Source organism: Hakea prostrata, chromosome 10 (assembly GCF_041222555.1).
Source record: "Hakea prostrata isolate BN-2017 chromosome 10, UWA_Hpros_2, whole genome shotgun sequence".
Lineage (NCBI taxonomy): Eukaryota > Viridiplantae > Streptophyta > Magnoliopsida > Proteales > Proteaceae > Hakea > Hakea prostrata.
This window is the reverse complement of record NC_142609.1, coordinates 4,152,938-4,176,756: the sequence shown is the minus strand read 5'-3', so window position 1 is coordinate 4,176,756 and position 23,819 is coordinate 4,152,938. Positions and strand designations below refer to the sequence as shown.

The 23,819-nt window shown below is 37.7% G+C and overlaps 1 protein-coding gene across 1 annotated transcript; it reads left to right on the top strand.

Moving 5' to 3' along the window:
• Positions 1–2,583: 2,583 nt before the first annotated feature.
• Positions 2,584–23,220, top strand: LOC149001583 (1-acyl-sn-glycerol-3-phosphate acyltransferase 2-like). The gene is made up of 11 exons (XM_089136834.1): positions 2,584–2,958; positions 3,412–3,534; positions 8,353–8,392; positions 8,500–8,573; positions 9,097–9,156; positions 9,782–9,859; positions 9,956–10,114; positions 10,233–10,358; positions 17,891–17,983; positions 21,592–21,678; positions 21,773–23,220. The coding sequence occupies exons 1-11, from the start codon at positions 2,878–2,880 to the stop codon at positions 22,013–22,015; spliced, it is 1,164 nt and encodes a 387-aa protein (XP_088992960.1). The 5' UTR covers positions 2,584–2,877; the 3' UTR covers positions 22,016–23,220.
• Positions 23,221–23,819: the final 599 nt, after the last annotated feature.

The window sequence follows — 23,819 nt, the reverse complement described above, 5'->3', positions numbered from 1 at the left end:
CATATTCAAACTAATTAGATCACTAATAATTCGACAAGAATAACCCAAAATCAACTTCTAAATTGTTTTGAACAATAACAAAAATAATAAACTACTATTCAACTAAAAATTTTGAAGGCGTCATTAACATAACCATCATCTCACAATTTTAGTAGGATGGAGCAAATCCCACTCGTGAAATTGGAGGAGATTTTGAAACAATGAACCCACCTTCATGTAACATAAAATAAGCAACCCCATGGGGTTGTCCACATTCTTTGTTAAAATTTTAGGCTAGCTGCTCACCTAATGTGTCACATAAAAACACTTTGACAAATTTCATAAATAGAGATCATCAATCTTGGTATCTTTCCTCTTGTCTCATTAATATGCCAAAACTTCATATTGGTCATCAACCAGTTTGTATTGAGTTGAAATTTTATTGGTGGGTGAGTTCCCTCATAGCTACTTATAATTTTTAATTATAATTTAAGGTGTAATTGACTAGTGTAACAAATATTAAGTTTGATTACCAACCATCCTTTTTGATCAACAAACTTACCTTAAATATGATCCCAATAGATCAGAGGATAGAATCAATTTTTTATTATCAACTAACGAATTTATAAGCCATACTCATTTTTCCTCTTTTCCATATGACTAGTAGGAGGGGGTGGGTTGCATGTTTTCTAGAAAAAATTAGATCTTTAATGCTAACTTAGTAGTATAAAATTTAATATATGAAAACAAAATATCATATTGAGAAGTAAAAATAAAAAAGGCATTACATGTAGACATGTGTTTCAGTTTGTGATAATAGTAAAATTACACTTAAATGTAAAACGAAAAAAAGGGAAGGGGGTGTAAGAGCACGTAGTATAAATGATTGCACCAATAAGTTGTAAATGGAATAGTATTCAATAAGAAAAAAATGTATTTGTTTCGTAAATATAACAAAGAAAAAGATAAATATAATTATAAGGGCTGGTTCAGTTGATAAAGACTAACGTCTCATAATATCAAGTCAAGAGTTTAAATCTCCAAGGGACTCCAAATGAAACTCTCTTTATATAGAATAGTTATTCCTCTTAGAGTTGCAACAGCGTCGGGTTGGGTCAGGCTTTTGCAATCACAAGCTCAGTTCTATATTTTATAATCTAAGCCTATTTCCGCTCTGATTGGCCCTGTCTTTGGCCCTATCCCTAGCCCTAGTCCTGATTGCCCTAATTGCCCTATCTCTGGCCCTGTCCCTAGCCCTGACTCTGGCCTTGATTACTTGGCACTAATCTTGATTGGCCCTATAATTGGTTGTGTCCCTAGTTGGCCCTATTCTTGTTCATTTTCCTAATTTGTTGAGATTAAGCACCAGGGATAAAATTAAGGCAAACATTAGGGACAAAATTAGGGCAAGAATCAGAGCCAAAATCAGGGCCAATGTCAGGCAAAAAATCAGGAATAGGTCAAGACAGGCTCGACGTGCCAAAGAATAATCCTAGGCCCACCCTTGGTCCAAGCTAGGGCCAGAATATTTTGGTTATGACCCACTCTCAGAGCCAAAATCTTAAATCCAAACCCTATTTGGCTTAGGGCGAGTGAGGGCCATCAGACCAAACTTACACCCCTAATCCCCCTTATGCTAGCCAATGGTGTATAGTTAAGACTCAAAGAAGAAGAAGACGGTGCTAGGCTTGTCACAACCTTTATTTAAAGTCAAAGTTCAATTTATAAACTTCCCTCAACTCAAGATTATCTCAGAAGGGTGACTCAGTTGGCAAAAGACCAACACATTCACGTAGGAGGTTAAAGTTTGAATCCCCTAGAGGTTAAAGGACAAAGCTGCAGTTATATTTATTGTAAAAAGCTCCCCTAAGGATGTAGTTAAGGTGCGTGTAAGCTGGCTCGGATGGACCTCAAATAAAAAAAGAAAAAAGATTATCTCAACCAAACTTCAATGGGCATCTCTTAACTATTAGGTCAATGACTTAAATTATATGTGAAAAGCTAACCTATGAGGACGTAGACACATAGTAGCCTAAGTGCACGTAAACTAGTCTGATCAAACCTTAGCTACAACTTTTTTTTTTTTTTAAATTTATTTTAAATCTCAACCCAATTATAAAGATTAGGCCATGGTCTATGAGAGAGAATAGGCAAAGGGTCTGAAGGCTCAAACTTGAGATTTTTCTTGACTTTTTTATTATCTCTATATAAGAGACTGCTACATTGTATCAGAAGTATGTTTCAATTGACTACTCTCTTTTACCCAAAAATAAAAATAATAATAATAATAATAATAATGCGTCTCAAATGATCTCTGTTAAAAAAAAAAAAAATCAGATCACCACCAATAATAAATAATTTGGATTGCCAAAAAAAGAGAAACGAATAATAATAATAACAAAATAAAAAATTGGACTAAGCGTATGTACCTCGACCGTGGTCGTATGGATCTTTGTCCGTTAATTAATGTTTTTTGAGTAAACGGAACGACTAATTAATTGATTGATACATCATTTATTAAACAAATCTAGATCCATCAAATCACCGTTACCTATAATCCTTCGTACGGCCAAGACGCAATCGAGGGGTATGCGCATCACACGCATTCGCGCAAAGTAGCAATCCGGATTTAGTTTTCGCCTTTTCGGTTTGCCTCACTAACCCGATAAATTTTCGTCGAGCGTTGGCTACTTGGCTTAGAAATATAAATTGCAGATCGGCGACGTTGTTTCATTTCTCCTTCTCCTTCGCTTTCCTGCAAATGGGAAGGTTCTGAATTCGTGTGAAGTGCTCACAATTCCTACCGAAAATCTCGAGCGCAGATTATTTAGCAACTATAAATCTTTGTAAAATCTATTTCCTTTTCTGTCGGTCTCTTCATCCTTGGCTGTTGAAGCCATGGATATCATAGCCGCTGCTGTTGTTGTTCCTATGGGTTTATTGTTTCTTCTTTCCGGTCTCATCGTTAATCTCATTCAAGTAAGTTCAAGAACACAAGCTTCATCATTCTTGTTCTATTGGGTTTTCTTTACATATCCTTTTTTGTAGCTTATTATGTGGATACATCATATATAATGCCGTAGCTTCTTGTTTGATGTTATGAATTTGTTTGTCTCCGAGCTGTTAAAAACTTTAATGTGGCTTACCTGTATCGTTTTGGTGAATAATTGGGTTTGCTGGGGACTTTCTTTTTGTTGGATTTTTCCTTTTTCGTATCTGGTTTCAGGAGCATTTGCACTTTCTTTCCAGGGACTAAAAGTTTGCGTGTATTATTTCCATATACATTCTCTGTGTTGTTGTTTATTCTCTCCTCTCTCTCTCTCTCTTGTTTTTTTTTTTTAAATTATTTGATTGGTTAAATGTTATGTTAAATTCAGTGTTGGATCTTGTTAACAATGACCGAATCAAAACATTCCTATTTTCTGTTTTCAGGCATCATGTTACATTATTGTTCGCCCATGGTCAAAAAACATGCACAGGAAGATTAACAGAGTAGTGGCAGAGCTGCTGTGGCTCGAACTTGTATGGCTCGTGGACTGGTGGGCAGGGGTTAAGGTATTTAACCAATTTTCAGTTCATGTGATCTCTATCCTTTACTATATTGTTGTTCTCCAAATGACTCAACTCATACTAAAATCATTCATCCAATGGATTTTTGTATTTCATGCATTTCTTTAACCATGCACAGCAGCATAGGTTCTGAATATATCTCGGTCAAATAGCTCTTAAGTTTAAATGCATGGATAGCAGCATCTTAAGAATCAAGTAATCTGTGCTAAACCAACCAACCCCACCATGCCTACAGAGTTACATTGTGGGGCTCCATTTGTCCTTTGGCTTTGTTTCTTACACATGCTATAGCTATAGTAATGTACATGGAAATTGTGTTCTGGTAGGTTCTTACAGTGATGCTAACCTCACATTGGTTTGTTTAATTAGTAATTGACTAAAGACATCAGTCTATAACTACTTTCTGATACAAATTGATATTTTTACCAGAAAGTAATTCGTACTAGTAAGTAGCATCTCTAGATAGTTGAGGGATTGAAAATGGGACAGTGATGAAGTGTTAGCCACTGATAATTCTTACATTTAGCATCAAGATTGGCTTAGGTATCTGTTTCTCTCTTTTTTCCCAAATAATGTACATGACTTGATAATTCCCCTCCTCACAAAAGGTGAGCAATGATTTGCTGGATAAAGGCAAGTAATCTGGACCTATTTGGATTGGTAATGCATCGAGGGAGAGTGAGGGTCTTCATAGTTTTTGAAGGATTTGCAGCATGAATATAAGAAAGTGGAGGCCTTGTCTTTACTTGGAGTGTTAAAAGTCTTTTGAATTTTTGCTTCATAGCTTTGTTTGGAAGGGTAACTGAAATGCTGTTTGTTGCATTAAACTTGCTATATAAGTCTTTGACATTTGGGTATGGAGATGGTATATGGGTTGAGGACTGGTGTCAGGGCTCAAGAATCTGATTGAATTTTCTTTTTTGATTGAATCTGATTAAAATTCATTTTGTCCATTGCTGTTGCATGTGAAGTTTATGTTGGCCCAGCTGCTAATTTTAATGGTGTTGTGGTGGGATTATGTGGAATGCCATTTTCTGTTGGCAGTTTAATGATTTGAAGGTGAGGAGCTGTGTACTTGTGCACCATATACTGCAAGAGACTAGGAGTAAGGACATAGGAGATAGAAGGGCGTGGATGTTGGTGTGCTGAGGAGAGCACTGTTCCATTGTGAATCTTACCTGATCCCTATCTTGCTTAAAGTGGGTGCATTAATATTGATCGTTGCTTGACTGAAGGTGCTTCTTCTATAGAATCTTACAACAGCTACAAAATTGGTCTTTTATGTGCATTCTGTGGGGTGGCAAGCGCAAGTTCAATTCATCTATTCACATGTTGTAGCTGGGGGTTATTATATGTGGATATTTCATTACTCTGTTTGATGTAAATTGGTGCTAAGTTAAAATACTGATTTAGCTACATTTGTGTGCATAGTGTTTGACCCGTGCCTAATCTTTAAGTGCATATTTATTGAGAAAAATAGTATTCCAATTTCCAACTGCTTTTCCTCTCCTAACCACGGTTTGAGATTTTTTTTCTGGAAGAGGGAGTGAGGAATTGAGGATTTTCCCCCTTGGTCTCGTGCTATTTGATGTGGACAGACTTTAGGCAAGTCCATCTAGAATGATTTTTGAGGTTTTTTCCCTTTATATTAAACCCCTAAGCTTATCATGATCGCTCTATGTTCAGTCTGTTACACCCTAGCATGTTCTTTAGTCAGTTATAGTTGTCTAGCTTTGAATCCTTTGATCTCCTTTCATTCTCCTAGTTATTTCTTTCTTGTAATAACACTTCCGGTCTTCTTTTCCTGGCTGGAGAAAGCAAATGAGTTGGTGGACTTTTGGTAGTGCAGCCAGTGACTGGAGAGTGTTACCCACATCCCCAGTAGTTCTTAAAGTGTTCAAGTAGTAGTGAGTCTAGTGACATTGTTACAAGGGTTAACTAGCGAATATAGAGGACTCATAGTGATTGGGAATCTTGCAGGGTATTTCTGTCACTTATGTGCATGGATAGTATTACAATGGTTCTTTTGCAATTTTGCTAAGTAGAGATGGCCTAGACAGGTAGCAGTGAGCAATCCTGTGGTGTCTTGGTGATTATGTTAGTACAGAGGTTTGTGAGGTATGGTTGTAGCTCACTGGTGTGTTTGAGTCTTTTGATAGTACCTGGCATGTTGGTCTCTGGCGAATGTGGGCCTACGTGGCAGCCTGAGATACTTCATTTTGGTGTTATACTGTGCTTGGCAGGCTTGAACAGTCTAGGGTGAAGGCTAGATGTATAAGTTTGCTTTACTTCATTGGCCTATGCATATGCATTGGCATCTTTGGAAGCCCAGTGGAGCTTCAGGAAGGGGGTGAAAACTTAATAAGTGTATTTCTTTGAGTCTTCATTCGAACAAAACTGAGATTGCTTAATTCTGTTTTCAGATAATGAAATTATCGAAACCTCCCATTTGGTCACCTAAAAATGAATGAGCATTTTAGTCAATCCAAATTATTTTTTGGCTTTCCCGATAAAAATGGAGAAAAGGTTGCTGATGTAGCCAATTTAGATTGGTAATGCTCATCCTCAAGGACATGCGGCCATATATGGTGCTGATATCAAAGCTAAAACAAAGAAGTTATGGCCCATACCCATAGAGGCTGTTTTGGTTGGTTAGGGACAAAAGATCCCAATTGGCAACACAATATACAAGTGGAGTTGTAGCCTTCACCTGTGCGAAAATTGCAGTCCTCATTTCTCCTTTTCCATTTACATGCAATCCATCCCATTTTCACCTAAAAAAAATTCCATCCAATTTGTTGTTCTACATCTGTTGTAGCACTATTGAAGCAGTCATAACCAAGGGAGAAGCTTATAGTGGTTCTTATGAGGTTCATTGTACAAAAGGAAAAGAAAAAGAAAGGGAATAAGAAGGAAGGAAGAGAGAAAATGAAAGAGGAAGGGAAAGAAATAAGAAAGAGAAAGAAAAAGTGAAGAAAATGATATTTTATTGATTGCTGATTGCATAATAGTTGAGTTGAATTGAAGAAGAAAGAAAAGCAAAGGAGACAGTAATGAAAGAGTGAAGAAGAGAGGTAAACAGAGGTTGCCCTTACTGCCAAGGACCACTGAGGGATTTCAGTGACAGTGCAGACTTGAAAATTTTGGTTCTCCATTAAATCAGTAGGAGTTGAAGATTCCATGCAGTTTGTGATCTTAGTTTCATGTCCAAAAGTCAATGATCAGAGATGGTGATGGTTGGGAGAATCTCTACATTTTGTTGCATGTTTATTTGATTTACTGGCTTCCTACTACATGTATTAGCTTGGTTACATTCACAAGGACATATTTATGTGACTATAAGGAACCTGTGTAACCCCAAACCTGACTTTGTATTGGGTGTTCAGTGGGTGCTGGACATAGGGATAATTGTTCTTTGGTAGTTATTACCACCAAACTTCACTATGGGTGCAGTTTCCTGGTTTTATGCCTGGGAATTTGCCCTAGGGGCGGCCGTCAGTTTCATGCTTGGAAAATTAATATTGAGTAGATGCTAAGGTCTGGGTGACCATCACTCCATGCACATAGGCAAACAACTGAAGCATGTATTTTTTTTCTTTGTTGTGGATTCTTGTATTTTTTGCATTTAAAGTGTGTGGGCTGCAGGATTGGTGTAGACTCTTGGTGGAGCCTTTGAGTCTGGTTGGAGTATGTATATGAGTATGTGTATAGTAATGCCATTGGTTAGATCCTCCATTATTGATTGAGATAGTGTGCTTGAGTAAAGGATCTCCAGAAGCTGACATATTAGCTTTTGGCTGTATTGTGATCATCAGCTCTAGGCAGCAGAGGTTCTGAGTTTTTTTGGGTTGGACTGTATATGGGTTGTCATATCGTTATGGTAGTGCGGTTGTGCACTCCAGAGGACTATATATATGTTTGTGTTGAGCGCAAGGGATCTCAAAGGTAAACTGCAAGTCGGGTTGTCGAGGGAAAAGGTTTTTAAGTTCCACTGAATCATCTCCCCTGTGGACTATCAAGACCAATTTCTATCAGTGAAGCCCTTCAGACCTGGTATTGCAGAACTGATACCTTTATTTTCACTTTCATGTGCAATTACTGACTAAAGCTTGTCGGGTCATGCTCAGGAATACCGTTTTGGTAGGTGATCCCGACTCATAGAGTGAAGGTGAGCTTCCAAGCGATATAGTAAAACTGAACTCAATTTTAGTTGGCCCCCTCAGTGGTCATCCCTATTCAAGTGTATGTTTTGACATTTTGCTGCATACTTTGACCATCATTTATAATAAATATATATTTGAGATGTTCCCTTCAGAGAACCCTAAGTTTAAGGAAGTTTAGTTTAACAATTAAGAGCGTGTTTGCTTCCAAAATTGTCCTTTTACTTGAGACAAAATTTTTAAACAAGATACTAAAATGCTTGGGTTTGATTTTGTTAATTTGGTAAGATTGCCTGGCTTAATTTGCTTAGTGTATAAAAGCATTTGGGACAGGGAAAAAAGAAAAAAGGGAAGAAGGATGGTTTTGTGGGATGGAAGAGTATTAAGTTGTCAGTATCAGGCTCGCAAAAAGAAAAAGAAAGAAAAAAACTAAGAAGAATTTTTTTTTTTCTTTTGAAAGTGAAGAGACTATCTATTGTTTTTATCTGATGAAGAAATTTGCTGTATCCATGTGATTTAAATTTGCTGCATCTTGAGAAATGCATCTATTGAAGTATTGAACTATTCTCATCTTGTTTCTAGTTTTACTTATTGATTTATTTTTGTAAAAATTCTTGACTGGAGAATAAACTTCTGGCTACAGATACAGTTTTTCACTGATGCCGAAACTTTCCGATTAATGGGTAAGTTTGGTACATTCTCCTTTTTGAACAGATAACTTGTGTACCCTTCCCATAAGCTACTGATTAGCCAGTTTTAGTATCGTTGCTAATGTTGGAGAATTCACCAGGCAAAGAACATGCACTTGTCATATCCAATCATAGAAGTGACATTGATTGGCTTGTTGGATGGATTCTAGCTCAGGTGCGCTTCTTTTTTGCCAATTTTTGTCTTGCATTATTGTATTTGTGGATGCAATCTGCGTGTCACATAGAGAACAGAACCCATGCACATGAACACACTAAACATTGCTGTGTGCAAATATACATATATCAGCTGCACACACAGGCATGCGCTGCTTTCAGAGATACTAATTTCACATGCACAAACTGACATGCAAAGGTACTTGTATCATGTGCAAAAATTGAGATGTCTGCATGCAGAGTTAAAACATTTATGTTTCAAAATTGGTCTCTTAACAATGTTTTAGATATCTTACAGGTTGTTGCATTATGTTATTTTTTCTTCCCCTCAAATCCATGTAGAGAACAGAACCCATTCACATGCACACACACATACTGACATGCCCTTTATAGTAAGATACATACATTTCACATTCATATTACCAAATTGGTCTCTTGTCATGCTTTCTATATCTTGTAGGTTATTGCTGTGTGTTGTTTTCCCCCCGCTTTCAACTGACAGTAATTCAGTCTACTTATAACAGCGTGCAGGTTGCCTTGGTAGCACTTTAGCTGTTATGAAGAAATCATCAAAATTCCTTCCAGTGAGTTTCCAATTTTAGCTTGATGTGAAACCTTATCATTTGACTAGTCAAACACTACTCAAATTGTGCCAAGGGACAATTAATTGCTATTTTCAGGTTAAAACTTGAAGTAATATTCACATTAAACTTATAAGTCTGGATATCTTGCTGTGAGTCCGTGTATATGACAACTATTCACAAAATGTATGATGAATGTCCCAGTGTATTTACCACATGCCCTCAAGATGCACTTTCTTGCTGAGTCAATGTGAGTGAGGTGAGAGAAAAGGTAGCAGTAGCCACCAGAGGCTCTAGTCTGGGAAATCATGCTCATGGTTGTTCAATTGGATCCTATTCACCTCAATCTTCTTAGTGATGACAAAGAGGAAGCATACTTGTCCTAGGAATTCATCCTACTTACAATTGATCCAACGAACATTGATTTTTTTTATTTTTTATTTTTATTTTTTTTAATTTAAGGACATCGTCATCTGTTGTTGCCATTTTTTTAAGGGAAATGATTAATTTCATTTGGATTTATTGATTTATTGTTAGAAGTTTATATTTCTTTCTGTTTTAACTGTGATATGAAATTTCAAATAATGTTTTCTTATGAGGATAAAGGATATACTGTCATTAAGTGTAGGTCATCGGGTGGTCAATGTGGTTTTCTGAATACCTATTTCTTGAACGGAGTTGGGCAAAGGATGAAAGCACTCTGAAGGTGATAACAGTTGTCATACACTGATGAATTCATGCCTATTCTTTTTAAAGTTACCATGGTGGTCTAATTTGAGCATTATGGGACTATATGCAACAGTCTGGTCTTCAACGGGTGAAGGACTTCCCTCAGCCTTTCTGGTTGGCCCTTTTTGTGGAGGGTACTCGCTTTACGAAGGCAAAGCTTTTAGCAGCACAGGAATATGCAACTTCTGTGGGGTTGCCCATTCCTAGAAATGTTTTGATTCCCCGTACCAAGGTTTGTTCTAGTTGCCCATGAAAACTAACACCACAGAAATATATGCTCTCTTATTGCTCATCATAATCTTTGGTAATATTTACCATCTGCTTTCTTATGCATTCAATGTTTCTTTCAGGGTTTTGTTTCTGCTGTTAGTAATGTGCGGTCATTTGTTCCAGCTATTTATGATGTAACAGTGGTTATTCCAAAAAATGAGCCTTCACCTACCATGCTGAGAATATTGTCAAGACAACCTTCTGTGGTAAGCCCACAAAATTTATAATTTTCATGGACTGGACATGGATGCTTGTGTATTCTGTAGTACTACTTATTGCTTCTAGATCTACTTTGGTTAGTTCCAGATTTTAAATTTTCATTAATTCATTAAAATACACCAAATTATAAAGAGGAAATGGATATCCCAAAAAACTCGGCCCACTAAATGCACAAAATAATTGTATAAATTTTCTTTTTTTGATGGGAAAATAATTTTATTAAATTTAATAGTTCCTTCACTGAAGTTTAACACAGTTATGAAGCACAAGAAAAATGACAAATGAATGGAGGAGAAGCGTCGTGGTCTTGATCTACAAAAATAAAGATGATATTCAGAGATGCAACAATTTACAGGGGAATAAAACTACTGAGTCATACTATGATATGGGAAAGGGTTGTAGCCAAGGTTCTAAACCAGCCAGAAACCAAAATTTGGTTGAAGCAGGTTGAACCAGGCTGATACCTGGTATTGTTTGGGTAAAACTCGACATGTGATGGCCTTGCAAGGCAGGGGAAATGGTGAGGGAGGGTGAGAATGGGGTTGTGGATGTAGGAGGAGGCGGTTGGTAGGGTTCCCTTATCCTGTTCAAGTAGAAGGACATAGAGGATGTGGTTGTCAGAAATGACTCAGAATGAAAAAAATAATCAAACAGTAATGGAGATTTAGGAAAGAATATAAAAGTAGATTAAGGTGGAGAAAGATGTTGGAAGTATTTTAAAATACAAAGGTTGAAGGCAAGGAAGAAGCTTGCTCCTCTTTTTCTTTTCTTCTTTTTTTTTTGGGGGGGGGGGGGGGGGGAGTGTAGTGTTAGGGAGAAGATGTGGAAGTTTGAGTAGATGTCTGGAAAAGTACAAGTGAGTGGTAAAAATTTTCCCTATGTCATAGTGTATTAACATAGCATAATATATTAGTACCCAAAGTCGGTTCTAACTGCCAGTTCCTACTAATCTGCAAACAAACCAAGACTCACATTGGTTCAGTTTTTTATTTCCAGATTTTAAACAAATTCTATCCGGTTTAACTCAACTCCAATTATTTGGTCCAGTTCAGTTTTTGGTTCTGGTTCCAATTTGACACCCTTGATGTGGAACACCCCCCCACCTTGAAAAGGGCTCTACTGTCGGAATCATCCAAGTCACCGATTCTTGCACCTCTGCACACCTTAATCTGAGGTGCTCGAATTTGAATCTAATAAGTGGCTGCCTGAAAATCCCATTCAAACGTTTGATGCAGTGTATGCCATGCATATGGTCAGACTGGGCTTGATCTACCAGAAAGCCCAGAATAGAATTAATCCATAAAATGATTAACTTAAAGCCTTTTTCGTTGATTTCAAGGGCAGGAGAGAATAGGTTAAAGAGAAAGCTGCTGGAACCATTCACATGTGGAAGAAAAACTTGCAGAATGCTCCCCAAACTCATCCATACTTGTTCAAGCCTCTCTCAGTTTGCTCTATTCTCGTTAGATGATACAAAAATCACTGTAACTTCTTCATCCATACTCAGAATGGCACACTTTTAGTTGCGTTAGAGTCATGATTTAATGAACTAGGTTTTTCATGTGGATCACTCTACCCCAGTTCTCACACTATTTCTTCCAAAAATAGCTCCAAATATGGTGCAACCGTGTGAATCTATTATTTTACTATTTTTTGATATATAAGGAGCCTTCACCAGAGCTACCACATGTTGTCAATCAGTATAGCATCATAATACACTGCCAATGTTACCACACGAATTTGGATGCCTCTACAATAACTAAGCCAAATTGTCACGTCCCCAGTTTTCAGTGTCTGACGTCTCGGATCACTACCAAGATAAATTTACATGCTGTTTGTCATAAAAAATCACTATCAAACAATGTGTGACACCAGTTTACACTTGAATGTCACTTGTGCACCATTCCAACATTGCCCATTCTGCCACAACACTGATAATTTTGTCCATTCACTGCCTGCAGTCAAGTCACTGCTCCATCACCTCACATGTCAGTACTGCCAGACCTCTCTATTTCTCCTTTGATATATATGTATGGCCATGCACACATCATTGCCACTGCAGTGACATGTTTGCGCTGCTGACTTTACTAAGCACTCCACTACCAATATGCGAGCGTATTGATCTTGACTGTGTGGGTAACAATGACAACATTAGTACCATATCTCTGACAATCTAACAGTATGCCGTAAATTTTAAACACTTGAATCACTAACTTCTGAAAGAATGAGAATGGCCGAGGAGAAGATGAGTAAGAAGTAAAAGTTGTCTTGAATACTTCATGCCAGATATTGTGCTGGTGAAATGTACTTTTGACTTCTACCAGAATGAAGAAAGATAAAGAATACATGGTCATTTAGATTATAGGTTTGTGTTGTAATGTGAGGAATTGCTCCTCTAAAAGTTAAGTATTCACAAGACCCCAATAGGGTATTTATAGTTACAACCTAGTTAAGTCCTATACTAAGTAGGAAAAGGAAATATAGAAATAAAACTCTAGACTTATGAGGAAACATAATCCTATTTTAATTAGGAAACCTCAGTCCATGTTTTCAACACTCCCCCTCAAGTTTGAGCATATATATTTATCATGTCTAACTTGCTCATAATGTAATTGAATATCTTCGTGCTCAAGCACTTTGTGAGCACATCAGCCCGTTGCTCGTTTGAAGTAACAAGGGTGATATGGATCAGCCTAGCCTCAAGCTTCTATTTGATGAAATGTCTGTCAATCTCCACATGCTTAGTCCTATCATGTTGTACTGGGTTGTGAGCTATGTTGATTGCTGACTTACTATCTGAGAATAACTGTATAGGAACCTCCAAATCTGTCCCAACCTCTTGTAGCAACCCTTTAAGCCATAATACCTCACAAATGCCTTGAACAATCGCCCTAAACTCGGCTTCGGCACTGGACCATGCAACTACAGCCTGTTTCTTGCTTCTCCAAGTCACAAGGTTACCTCCCACATATACACAATACCCAGAGGTAGACCTCCTATCATCTGGACATCCTGCCCAATCTGCATCTGTATATGCCTCAATCTTCAAATGTCCATTAGCTGAAATTAAAATTCCTTTTCCTGGAGTAGTCTTCAAGTATCTCAAGATCCGATATACTGCATCCAAATGTGAGGAATAAGGATCATGCATATACTGGCTAACAAGACTAACTGCAAATGTGATGTCAGGTCTAGTGTGACATAGATAGATCAACTTTCCCACTAATTTTTGATACCTTATCTTGTCAACTGGTTCTCCTTCCTTTGCCTTCAAGTGTAGGTTAGGCTCAATAGGAGTCTCAGCAGGCTTACATCCTAGCATTCCAGTTTCCTCAAGAAGATCCAATGTATACTTCCTCTGGGATAGAGATACACTGCTAGTAGAATATGCCAACTCTAAACCTAGGAAATATCTTAGTTTTCCCATATCTTTGATCTCAAATTCAGTTCCCAAAAAAATCTTTAATGCTTAAATCTCATCCTCACTATTGCCTGTGATCACAATATCATCCACATATACTAAAAGTATAGTAGTGTGGCAACCATCTCTTTTAATAAACAAAGTGTGATCTGCATTGCTCTGTTTATAGCCATTAGATATCATTGCCTTATGGAACCTTCCAAACCACGCTCTTGGAGATTGCTTCAGCCTATAAAAAGAACTCTTTAACTTGCACACTTTCCTATAAGTCTCTGTAGTAGAATACCCAGGTGGTATATCCATATATACCTCTTCTTGGAGTTTTCCATGCAAAAAGGCATTCTTCACATTTAATTGTTGTAAACACCCTTTATTAATTGCACATGAAATAATAGTACGAACTGTGTTCATCTTGGCAACAAGGGCAAATGTCTCCTGGTAGTCAATGCCATAAGTCTGAGTGAAACCTTTGGCCACCAATCTTGCCTTGTACCTTTCAACAGTCCCATTTACCTTGTACTTGATCACAAACACCCATTTGCACCCAACAGTCTGCTTTCCTATGGGCAAAGTCACCAAGTCCCACGTTTTGTTTTTTTTTTCAGAGCTTGCATTTCCTCATCCATAGCTTCTTTCCAGTTTGAGTGAGATAATGCCTTCTGCCAAGTGTTAGGAATAGAAGTAGAGGACAAAGAGGAAATAAAACTTTGAAATTCTGGAAATAAAGACTGATATGAAACATAATTGGAAATAGGATGTTTGGTGCAAGTTCGAGGCTACTTTCTTAATGCAATTGGTAAGTCTAAAGTAGGATTAGAAGAAGGGTCAAAGACAGATTCACTTGGAGGAACGGATTGTTCAGGGCTAGGAACCAAAGCCTTTGACTGGTTTGGTTCAGAAGGGGTCAATTGTTGTTTTCTTTGATAGGTCTTCAGAGGTCTAGTCTCCCCCTGTATATCATCCACCAGCTGTTCCTATCCGGTCATTCCATCTTTCAAAGGAAGATCATCTGTAGGAATCTCAGGAGAAATATCAAAATGAGGAATCAACATTGGAACCTCTTCACTTAAAACTCTCCCCTTGAAGAGGTGTAAGGGAAAAAAAAAAAAATTTGTTCCTGAAACACAACATCCATAGAGACGAAAAAACGGCGAGAACTAGGATGATAACACTTATACTCCTTCTGTGTAGGAGGATAACCCAAGAAAATGCACTTTAACCCACGAGGATCTAACTTTCCATGAACATGGTGGTTTTGGACAAAGCACATCCAAAAACCTTAGGTGAGACTGTAAAGACTGTTGTACCTAAAAGAACCTCAAGGGGACAGCGTTGGTTAAGACTCAGGAAGGCATTCGGTTAATTAGATATGCCGTAGTAAGAACGGCTTCACTCCAAAGCCGAAGAGGCACATGCATAGAAAACATGAGGGAACGTGCTACCTCAAGTAGATGTCTATTATTGCGTTCGGCAACCCCATTTTGAGGTGGAATGTCGACGCAACTAGTTTGGTGTATGATTCCATGGTTTGCTAAGTAGGAAGGGAATGCGCCACCCAAGTACTCAGTTCCGTTATCCGTACGAAGGATTTTGACTGTCGGCCCAAACTGAGTCCTAATCATATTATGAAAATTTTGAAAGCACGATAAAACGTCACTTTTTTTGGTGAAGTAAGTAAACCCATGTGGTCCTAGTACAACAGTCAATAAAGGTAACAAATCATCTATGACCAGATACAGACACGGTCCGAGAAGGACCCCACACATCAAAGTGAATGACTGACAAAGGAATTTTACTACGATTATCTGAAATAGGGTAAACATGCCTGGTCTGTTTGGCCAAAATACATGCCTCACAATAAAAATCATTTAAATTGTACCTTTTAATCAGATCAAGAAATAATTTGGACAAAATAGGTAAAAGAACGTGGCCAAGACGACTATGCCACTGTAAAAAGGTAACTAGTGCAGGGGAGGTGGAACTAGAGACCGTAGAAAGAGCTGATGGGGACCCATCCATTAAGTAGAGCCCCCCTTTCTGTCTACCACTACCAATCGTGAGCCCTGTTTCTAGGTCCTGAAACACATAATAAGAAGGAAAGAAAGTTATTTTGCAGTTCATATCACGAGTAAGGCTACTAATAGATAAAAGATTAGCCGAAAACTTAGGAACATGCATGACATTAGATAAGGTAAGAGAAGGCAAATAAATAATAGATCCTTTCCTAGAGATAGGGGAGAGAGACTCATCAGCCGTTCGAACATCCTGAGCAATAGGGACAGATAAATAAGTATGAAACAAAGTAGATGAGCTTGTCATATGGTCGGTTGCCCCAGAGTCAATTACCCAAGAGGGATAAGTCAAATTGACATTGTGACAACCAAAAATACCTGTGGAGATTTGTGGATCAACAAAGGGATCAATGACAGAGGCTATACTCGTACTGGAAGTCGGTACTGGAGAAGATGAGTCAAGTCTGGACATCAATTGGCGAAGGTGTTGGAGCTCATCTGAGGAAAGAGGTGTTGGAGTATTCAGGGTGTTAGTACTAGATTGATTTGCAGATGTTTGATTGTTGCCCTTGATTCCATTTCTACCTCCTCCACGGGAATTTGTTAGAAGGCCATGCAACTTCCAACACTTGTCCTTTATGACGTTCTTTTCCACAATACTCGCACTTTACTGGAGGGCGAAAATTACCATAACTAGATTTATTATTGCCATAACCAGCCACCAATGCAGGTCTATCAGATGTTTGAGTGTGTACCATAGTTGTCCTTCGACTGTCCTTGGTATCTACCATGGCATAGGCTTGAGCCAGAGAAGGGAAAGGCTCTCTAGAAAGGATTTGTGCGCGAATTTGATCAAATTCTATATTCAATCCTGCTAAAAAATTATAAACTCTCTGTTTATCTTCCCATTGTTGATAGGCAATAGCATCTTCAGCATTCTTCGATGTAAACTTCTCATAGAAATCTAAAGTCTGGTAATATCCCGAAGAGTGTTATAGTACTGAGAAAGAGGAAGGTCCTTCAGTTGTAACTGATTGATTTTCCGTTTAATTTCAAAGCACCGTGCATCATTGCCAACTCTGGAGTATGTATATTTAGTAACTTTCCAAATAGTTGCTGCATCAGGAAGGAGGAGATAACTGTCTGCTATGCTAGATTCAATGGAGTTGATGAGAAAACCCATGACCAAGCATTCATCTGTATACCACTTGGAAAGTTGCAGACCAGGTGTGGAAGGTTTGGTAGAAGTTCCATCAAGATGGCCAGTAAGACCACGAGCACCAATAGCGAGGGAAACTGAACGAGACCATCTAAGATAATTTGTCTCATTAAGTTTCACAGTGGCTATCTGAAGCGGAGAAAACTCATGATCCTTATGAATGGAAGACATGGGAGACTCTTCAGATGTATCAGATAAAGGAGATATGGGATCATCCATCATCGCAAGGAGAAATTATTCAAAAAGTCCTTGAACTTTTTCAAAATTACTCCCACTAATTCATGTGAAAAGTATCTCTTCAGGTTACTTCCAATTGGTATATTGTTGAATCAAAGTACACCAGGAAAGTTTCCAGGAAAGACTGGAGGGACACAATCGGTCCGCTTAAATGCCAGACTCCTTAGACAAAATTTTCCTAGACATGCACTTAATCACCCAATATACATTTCCAGGATACCCGAAAAGAAAACAAACATGTGAATAACGACTTCAAAAAAAAATTTTTCTACAGCACCTCTGTAGGATGCAAGCAAAACCTTGCTCTAATACCATGTTGTAATGTGAGGAATTGCTCCTCTAAAAGTTAAGTATTCACAAGACCCTAATAGGGTATTTATAGTTACAACCTAGTTAAGTCCTATACTAAGTAGGAAAAGGAAAAATAGAAATAAAACTCTAGACTTATGAGGAAACATAATCCTATTATAATTAGGAAACCTCAGTCCATGTTTTCAACAGTTTGAAAGTTAGAAATAGGTTGATGGCATGATAATGGTTGATTATTATTATTATTAATTTTTTTTTGGGGAGTAGTGTACGTGATTCTGGTTGATTTAATATCACTAAAAGTTGTTTGCTTCTATGCAGTTACATGTGCACATCAAGCGACATTTGATGAAGGAATTGCCTGAGAGTGATGATGCCATTGCTCAATGGTGTAGGGATCTATTTGTGGCCAAGGTATGGAAGTTCCCTTTTGTTTTCTTTTTCTTTCAATTTTAATTTATGAACTTACAATTGTATATTGTTCATTTCTGATTCACTATTAGTTTTATGTTCTCATTCAGCACAATTTTGGTGGTGTTTTCAATATTTGATTCCCCTTTGTAAATAATGCAATTTTCAGTTGTTCTGGAAATTATTGACTCACTAAACAATTTGGCGCTTGGTTTTACGGGATTTCTATTATGAGAATTTCAATCTGTTCATTTTTATCGGAGTCTTGATTTGTTATGTTCCTTTGTTTGGAAATGGATCAAGTACTCACAGGAATTGCAAAAATTGTCATCTTCAGAGTTTTGTTTGCCTCAGTCCTGGTAGACGTTGGATTATATTATGTAAGGATTTAGGAGGTGAACATGAGAAAAGAAGAAAGGAGAAGAGGAAGAAGAAGACAATGACAGAGAGGAGAGTGAGTTCGGTTGAATGTTTTATGTTGGAGAGAGAGTTTTCCTCCAGAACCATATTTCTTTCATTAATTAATATAAAAGATAGAAGAAGAGCACAGAAAGAGAGTAGGGAGAGTTTGGAGGAATGTTGTATTTTGGAGAGACAGTTCTGCTCCATTCATGTATCACCTCATTAATAATATAAAAGAAATAACACACACTCCTTAGAGAGGTAAAAGGTATAAGGCAGCTAGTTGCCAAACTAGTTCCTAAAGTACCTTGACTTTATAAACTCTTTAACAGTTCAGTGGTCTAATGTATCTAACTGGAAGTTCTTTTGATAAGAGAATATCTCTGTATGGTACATGTCCCATGCTCTAGGTTTAGGGCCCTTTCGTTGCAGCATGTGTCATGATGATATACTTGAGAGCAAGGTTCATCATCTAAGGGATTTAACTAGAAGAAGTCAACCTGAAAATTCTATTGGAATCATGTAGTTGTTCAGTTATTCATGTTTCAAGAAGAAAAAGTTACTGAAAGCTCCAAAAACTGCCTCATGTAAACCATATGGTAATAAATCATTTCATCATGCTGATTCTGTTGTACAATGTTTAGGGTTGTTCTAGTCATGTGTGTGCTTGTTCTTCGATTATTTCATGGATTCTTGCTCTATGGTAATCAAGACACTGATCAGTCATGGTCAGTTTCTTGAAATCCTAAAACATAACGCGTACTTGTCAATTCTGTATTCTTTAATTTTGAAAGTCTTCTCATTATTTGATGTTGGACAGCCCTAGTTTTTTTCTTTAATTTTGAAAGTCTTCTCATTATTTGATGTAGGACAGCCCTAGAAAGTAGGGTATTCTACAAGGAAGTAGGAACCTAAGATAGCTAAAACACAATGAGGGATTTGGGGAGGGGTTTGCACAGCACATAATCAGATTTTACACTAACAGAACAGTACAGAATTAAAATTCAGCAAGCAAGAATATGAACAAAATCCAAATATATAAAAGACCAAAGAGACCAATTTAGAATCCTCAATCCAAATATATAAACGACCAAAGAGAACAATTTAGAATCCTCAATATGATGAATCCACACTAGTAGGCAAGGGGTTTGGGGTCATTACATTAAAGAAACAAAAATTCCAGCAAGCCATAATATGATAAATTTCATTCAATATCGGGGCAAGCTTTGCATCCAATGAGAAAATACAAAAGAAAAACACTAACTCTTTAACCAAACCAACCAACATGGAACCAAGCACCAAATAGGGATTAATAACAGAGCATATAATCAGCAGCCTCTAGTAGTAAGCTAATGAAACAGTAAGGGAAGTTGCTGTAAACGGGAAAGGTGAAGAGAAGGAAGGTACGCAGGTATTGGGAAAGTAAACGTGCAGAAAATAATTCTGCTACTGGTATTTTTGACAGAAAATAAAGAGTGCCAGGAAGGAGAAGGAAAGAAAAAATGGCAGCAAGTGGGAATGTCCTGGGATAGGACAGAGGTTAGAAAATAGGGGAACTGAAGAAGATAGTAAAGAATACTGGCAGATGGTGCTACCCATAGGTTCTAATGTGGAGAAGAAAAGGAAAAAAGAAACAATTGAAGAAATTTTTCCGTAGAAAATAGAACAGTCGTGAGGCTCTTGATAAGAAGAGAAAATTTTCCGGGGCAAGAAAACAACGCTTTTTTGAGAAAAGAATAGTAGGACTAGATAGAGGAGAGACTCTCTTTCCTTATTCTTATTTTGAAAAAAAGATTTTTTTTGAAAAAAAAGGGTGACTCAATCAATTGGGGGTGGGACCTGTTGGCGTAATGCACTATGGGATGTGGGAATTTGGGAGAATTTTCTGGACAAGAAAATGGGGCAAAGAAGGAGAAGAAGACTCACAGAAGAGGGAGAGAAGGGAGAGCTGTTGCTGGTTCAGAAGGTTGCCGCTGCTTCAAAGTTCCTTAGGCTGCGTTTGTTTGCAAAGGTGGGGTGGGAAAAAAAAACATGTGGGTCCCATGTGTAGTGGGGTGAAGGAGAAGGAAAGGAAAGGAAATGGTATTGTCGAAAAGTGATAGTGGTGGGTCCCACTTTTTACTTTTCCCAACTTTCCCACAAAGTCCCACAAAATATGTGGGGTTTTAAAATGGCTTGGGGTGGGAAAGTTGCATTGCCACATCACCACTTGTCTCTCACTTTCCCACCCCAAGCAACCAAACAATCTACCATTTTGGGATTTAAGGGAAAAGTAAGAAATCTACACTTTTTTCAAGAATTTTCCCACCCCACCTTTATTCCAGCAAACAAATGCAGCCTTAGTGCTTGGTTACAAAAATATAGGAGTTTCCTAAAATAACCTTATGAAATAAGGAAAGAGAATAATCCAAATCCCAACTGAAATAAAAAAAAAACTTCCTTAATATACCCCCAACAATAAAATAAAATTCCAATGTCTGAAATAAAGAACTTTCCTAATCTACCCTTATAATAAAATAAAATCCCTCCCAATACTACTAATACTAATGGGGAAAAGAACAGAAAAAAAAGACATGGCGTGGACCATGGTCCTAAGGGTCTAGATGACCCTTTCTAGTAGCCAAATCAAATAGAAAGGTTCCGTCGCCTCTGCCTTTGGTAGTTACGAGTGATGGGTGGGCGTGGTGTGATGTCCCCATCATTATTTCCAGCATTTTTCTTGCTTGCAATTTTTGTGCTGCCCAGATAGGTAAAATTATCAATAACAAAGTTCCTCATGCGAAAAGCCTGCGATGTATTAGGTACAGGGCATAGAAAAGCTGCACTCTGTATTTGTTTCTCCATTAATGAGATTCTTCTAGTCTCATTTGATTTGGAGACTTTGTCATGTCATTCATTTATGCGACTTTAGCTGCATCCTTCCCCTAGGCCATCTATTGTATTTATCTTTTCTTACCAACCTAATAGTTTGGCATCATTTTTCTCTCTTATTTTTGGGATGGGGATGAGGAAGGACATATTAGTTTCATGGACTCCATTATGGTTGCTTTGACAACCATGGTCGAGGTTTCTCTGGTCCAGGTCTTGGAGTCAAGGCAAAGTTTATTCCTAAACTTTCAGCATCTATATAACAAATCTAGGCAGGAGGAAAAGAAGTGATAAATCTTCCTCAGTAATGGATGTGTCTTTTCTGCTTTCTTGCTCTCCAGGATGCTTTATTGGACAAACATCTGGCAGAAAATACCTTTAGTGACCAGCAACTCCAACACATGGGTCGGCCAATCAAGTCTTTGCTGGTATGTTTTGTCTTTCTGATGTGTCCGCTACGGGATAAGAGTGCTAGTTATTTTAGAAGGTAGAGCCTTGATTATTTCCTTCTTTATTGGACAGGTAGTAACCTCTTGGGCTTGCATCCTTCTATTTGGGGTTGTCAAATTCATCATTTGGTCTTCCCTCCTATCATCTTGGAAAGGAATTGGGTTCTCAGTGGCTGGCTTAATCCTGGTCACAATTCTAATGTACATTTTCATACTGTTTTCTCAGTCTGAACGTTCCAAGCCTGCTAGGGTGGCCCCTTCTCGACAATTGAATGGTGGTGCACCTTCTGAAGCAGGCCGACAGAAACAGCCTTAGAAGACCGGTGCTTTCTGTTTCTTTAATAGTCTGCATCATTGGAGGAGGAGATAAGGGGAGACCCTCCACTGGAATTTACAGTGGATGTTCCAACAACGGGTGATTTTGTGAATGTTCAAATGGTTGGTGGGTGATTTCTGTTTCCTTAATTCGTAGTTTTTCTCCTAACTGCCTTGTTCTCTGACAACCTCCTAGTTTTTTGTCATCGGTATATTTTTTCCAACTCTTGTAGAGAAGTACATGTTCACATTGAATGGATGTTTCACTTTACTACTTGTGGGTCATCAATGTAATCTTTTTGTCCTGAAAGAATTCAACTTTCACTAGTTCATTTTCCCTCTCTTATGTTTTGAGTTGTTGGCATGCATTCTTGGCTCACCTTGGGATGGTTTTATCTGGAGTATGGAAATCAAGAAAGGCGAACCTTTTCAGAAGTTGCAATACTAAAAAATAGTTGTACATCATGGAATGTATCTTTCATATTGAAGAATCAATGAGACTGGGTTTTATTTTCATTTATGTTGCTCCTTAACATGGTAAACTCAATGATCAGATTGTCTGAATCAGCTCAGATTGATGGCAATGAATTCATCAAGTGCAACCATTGTACCTGAGATGCTTCAAAATTTGGTTGGAATAACATACTTCAAACACTCCTAGATCATGAATCAACAAATACCTACATTGCTTGTACTAAATTATCTAAAACATTCGAACCAATTCATCTCTTCTTCATTACTTCATCAATTCTTCATTGGTTTTCGAAATAAGAACCAAAAAGGAATAAGTGCTAGCTGTGAGACATTAGAAGACCAAATAAACTCTTATTGAGCAATGGAAGTGCATAGGAACCTTCAAGAAAGGACAAACATTAGCCTCTATACCCAAGAAGCTGACTTCCACCAATTTGCTTAGGATCCCATAATTTTCTCAACAACTCTCTTAGTCAAGTAACATTTTCTATACCCACTTGCAAATGCCAACTGGGACTAACATTAATCTCTATCAACCATCTTTCTCCAGACCAGTAGTTAATCTGGGTAAGTCCAATAAAATCCTACCCAAATTCATATATAACCTTCCATCACCGGGAGAAAGGGAAGAGATCTGACATTGAAAGTGGAGAAATGAGGTTCATCTTCTCTTACTTCTTTCCTAGTATATTGTCACACATAATGAGTTCATTCGGTAAAATCGCCCGTAGCAAGAAGCTTTGGTGAAGAGATCAGCTAGTTACAAATTAAGGCTTATAGAATTGCTTGGTGAAGGGATCAGCTAGCTACAAATTAAGGGTTATAGAATTGGATTTGGACGGACCCGGTTTCCAATACCCATAATAGATAACTTTAAAAATAAAAAAAAATAAAAAAAAAAAAAAAGAAAAGAAAAGAAAAGAAAGAGGAAAAAAAAGAGCCATCATGTTTGAATTTTGAACATGCATCATATATTAAGTAGGCTGTCGGATTGTTATGATCCAAGAGTATGGTGAGTTAAATGGGAGATCATCGTTACCAACTTGGTTAATCATTTATGGAAAGAAAATATTAACTTGGCATGATTCGTTGAGTTTAATTATATTTTATTGATGCTGTTAGGATAATCAGATTAATCTATGGCTACTACATTGTCAATTTCATGATCTAATCTGTAGATAAATTACACACGATTTTCTAGTCAAACCAGAATAGTAGAATATACCAGACAAAGCTGATACATAACAAATATGATACACATGGGTTGTCATTAAAAAAGGAAATTTCTTTACTGTTTGTCAATGAAGAGCTAGATCCAAACAGAAAAAGCC

What these genes read in the sequence shown, in the direction of transcription:
- LOC149001583 (XM_089136834.1), top strand. Translation starts at nt 2,878, where the DNA reads ATGGATATCATAGCCGCTGCTGTTGTTGTTCCTATGGGTTTATTGTTT. An exon ending in AGGATGAAAGCACTCTGAAG is followed by an intron (nt 9,860 to 9,955) that starts GTGATAACAGTT and finishes TATATGCAACAG; the next exon opens with TCTGGTCTTCAACGGGTGAA. An exon ending in GGCCAATCAAGTCTTTGCTG is followed by an intron (nt 21,679 to 21,772) that starts GTATGTTTTGTC and finishes TTTATTGGACAG; the next exon opens with GTAGTAACCTCTTGGGCTTG.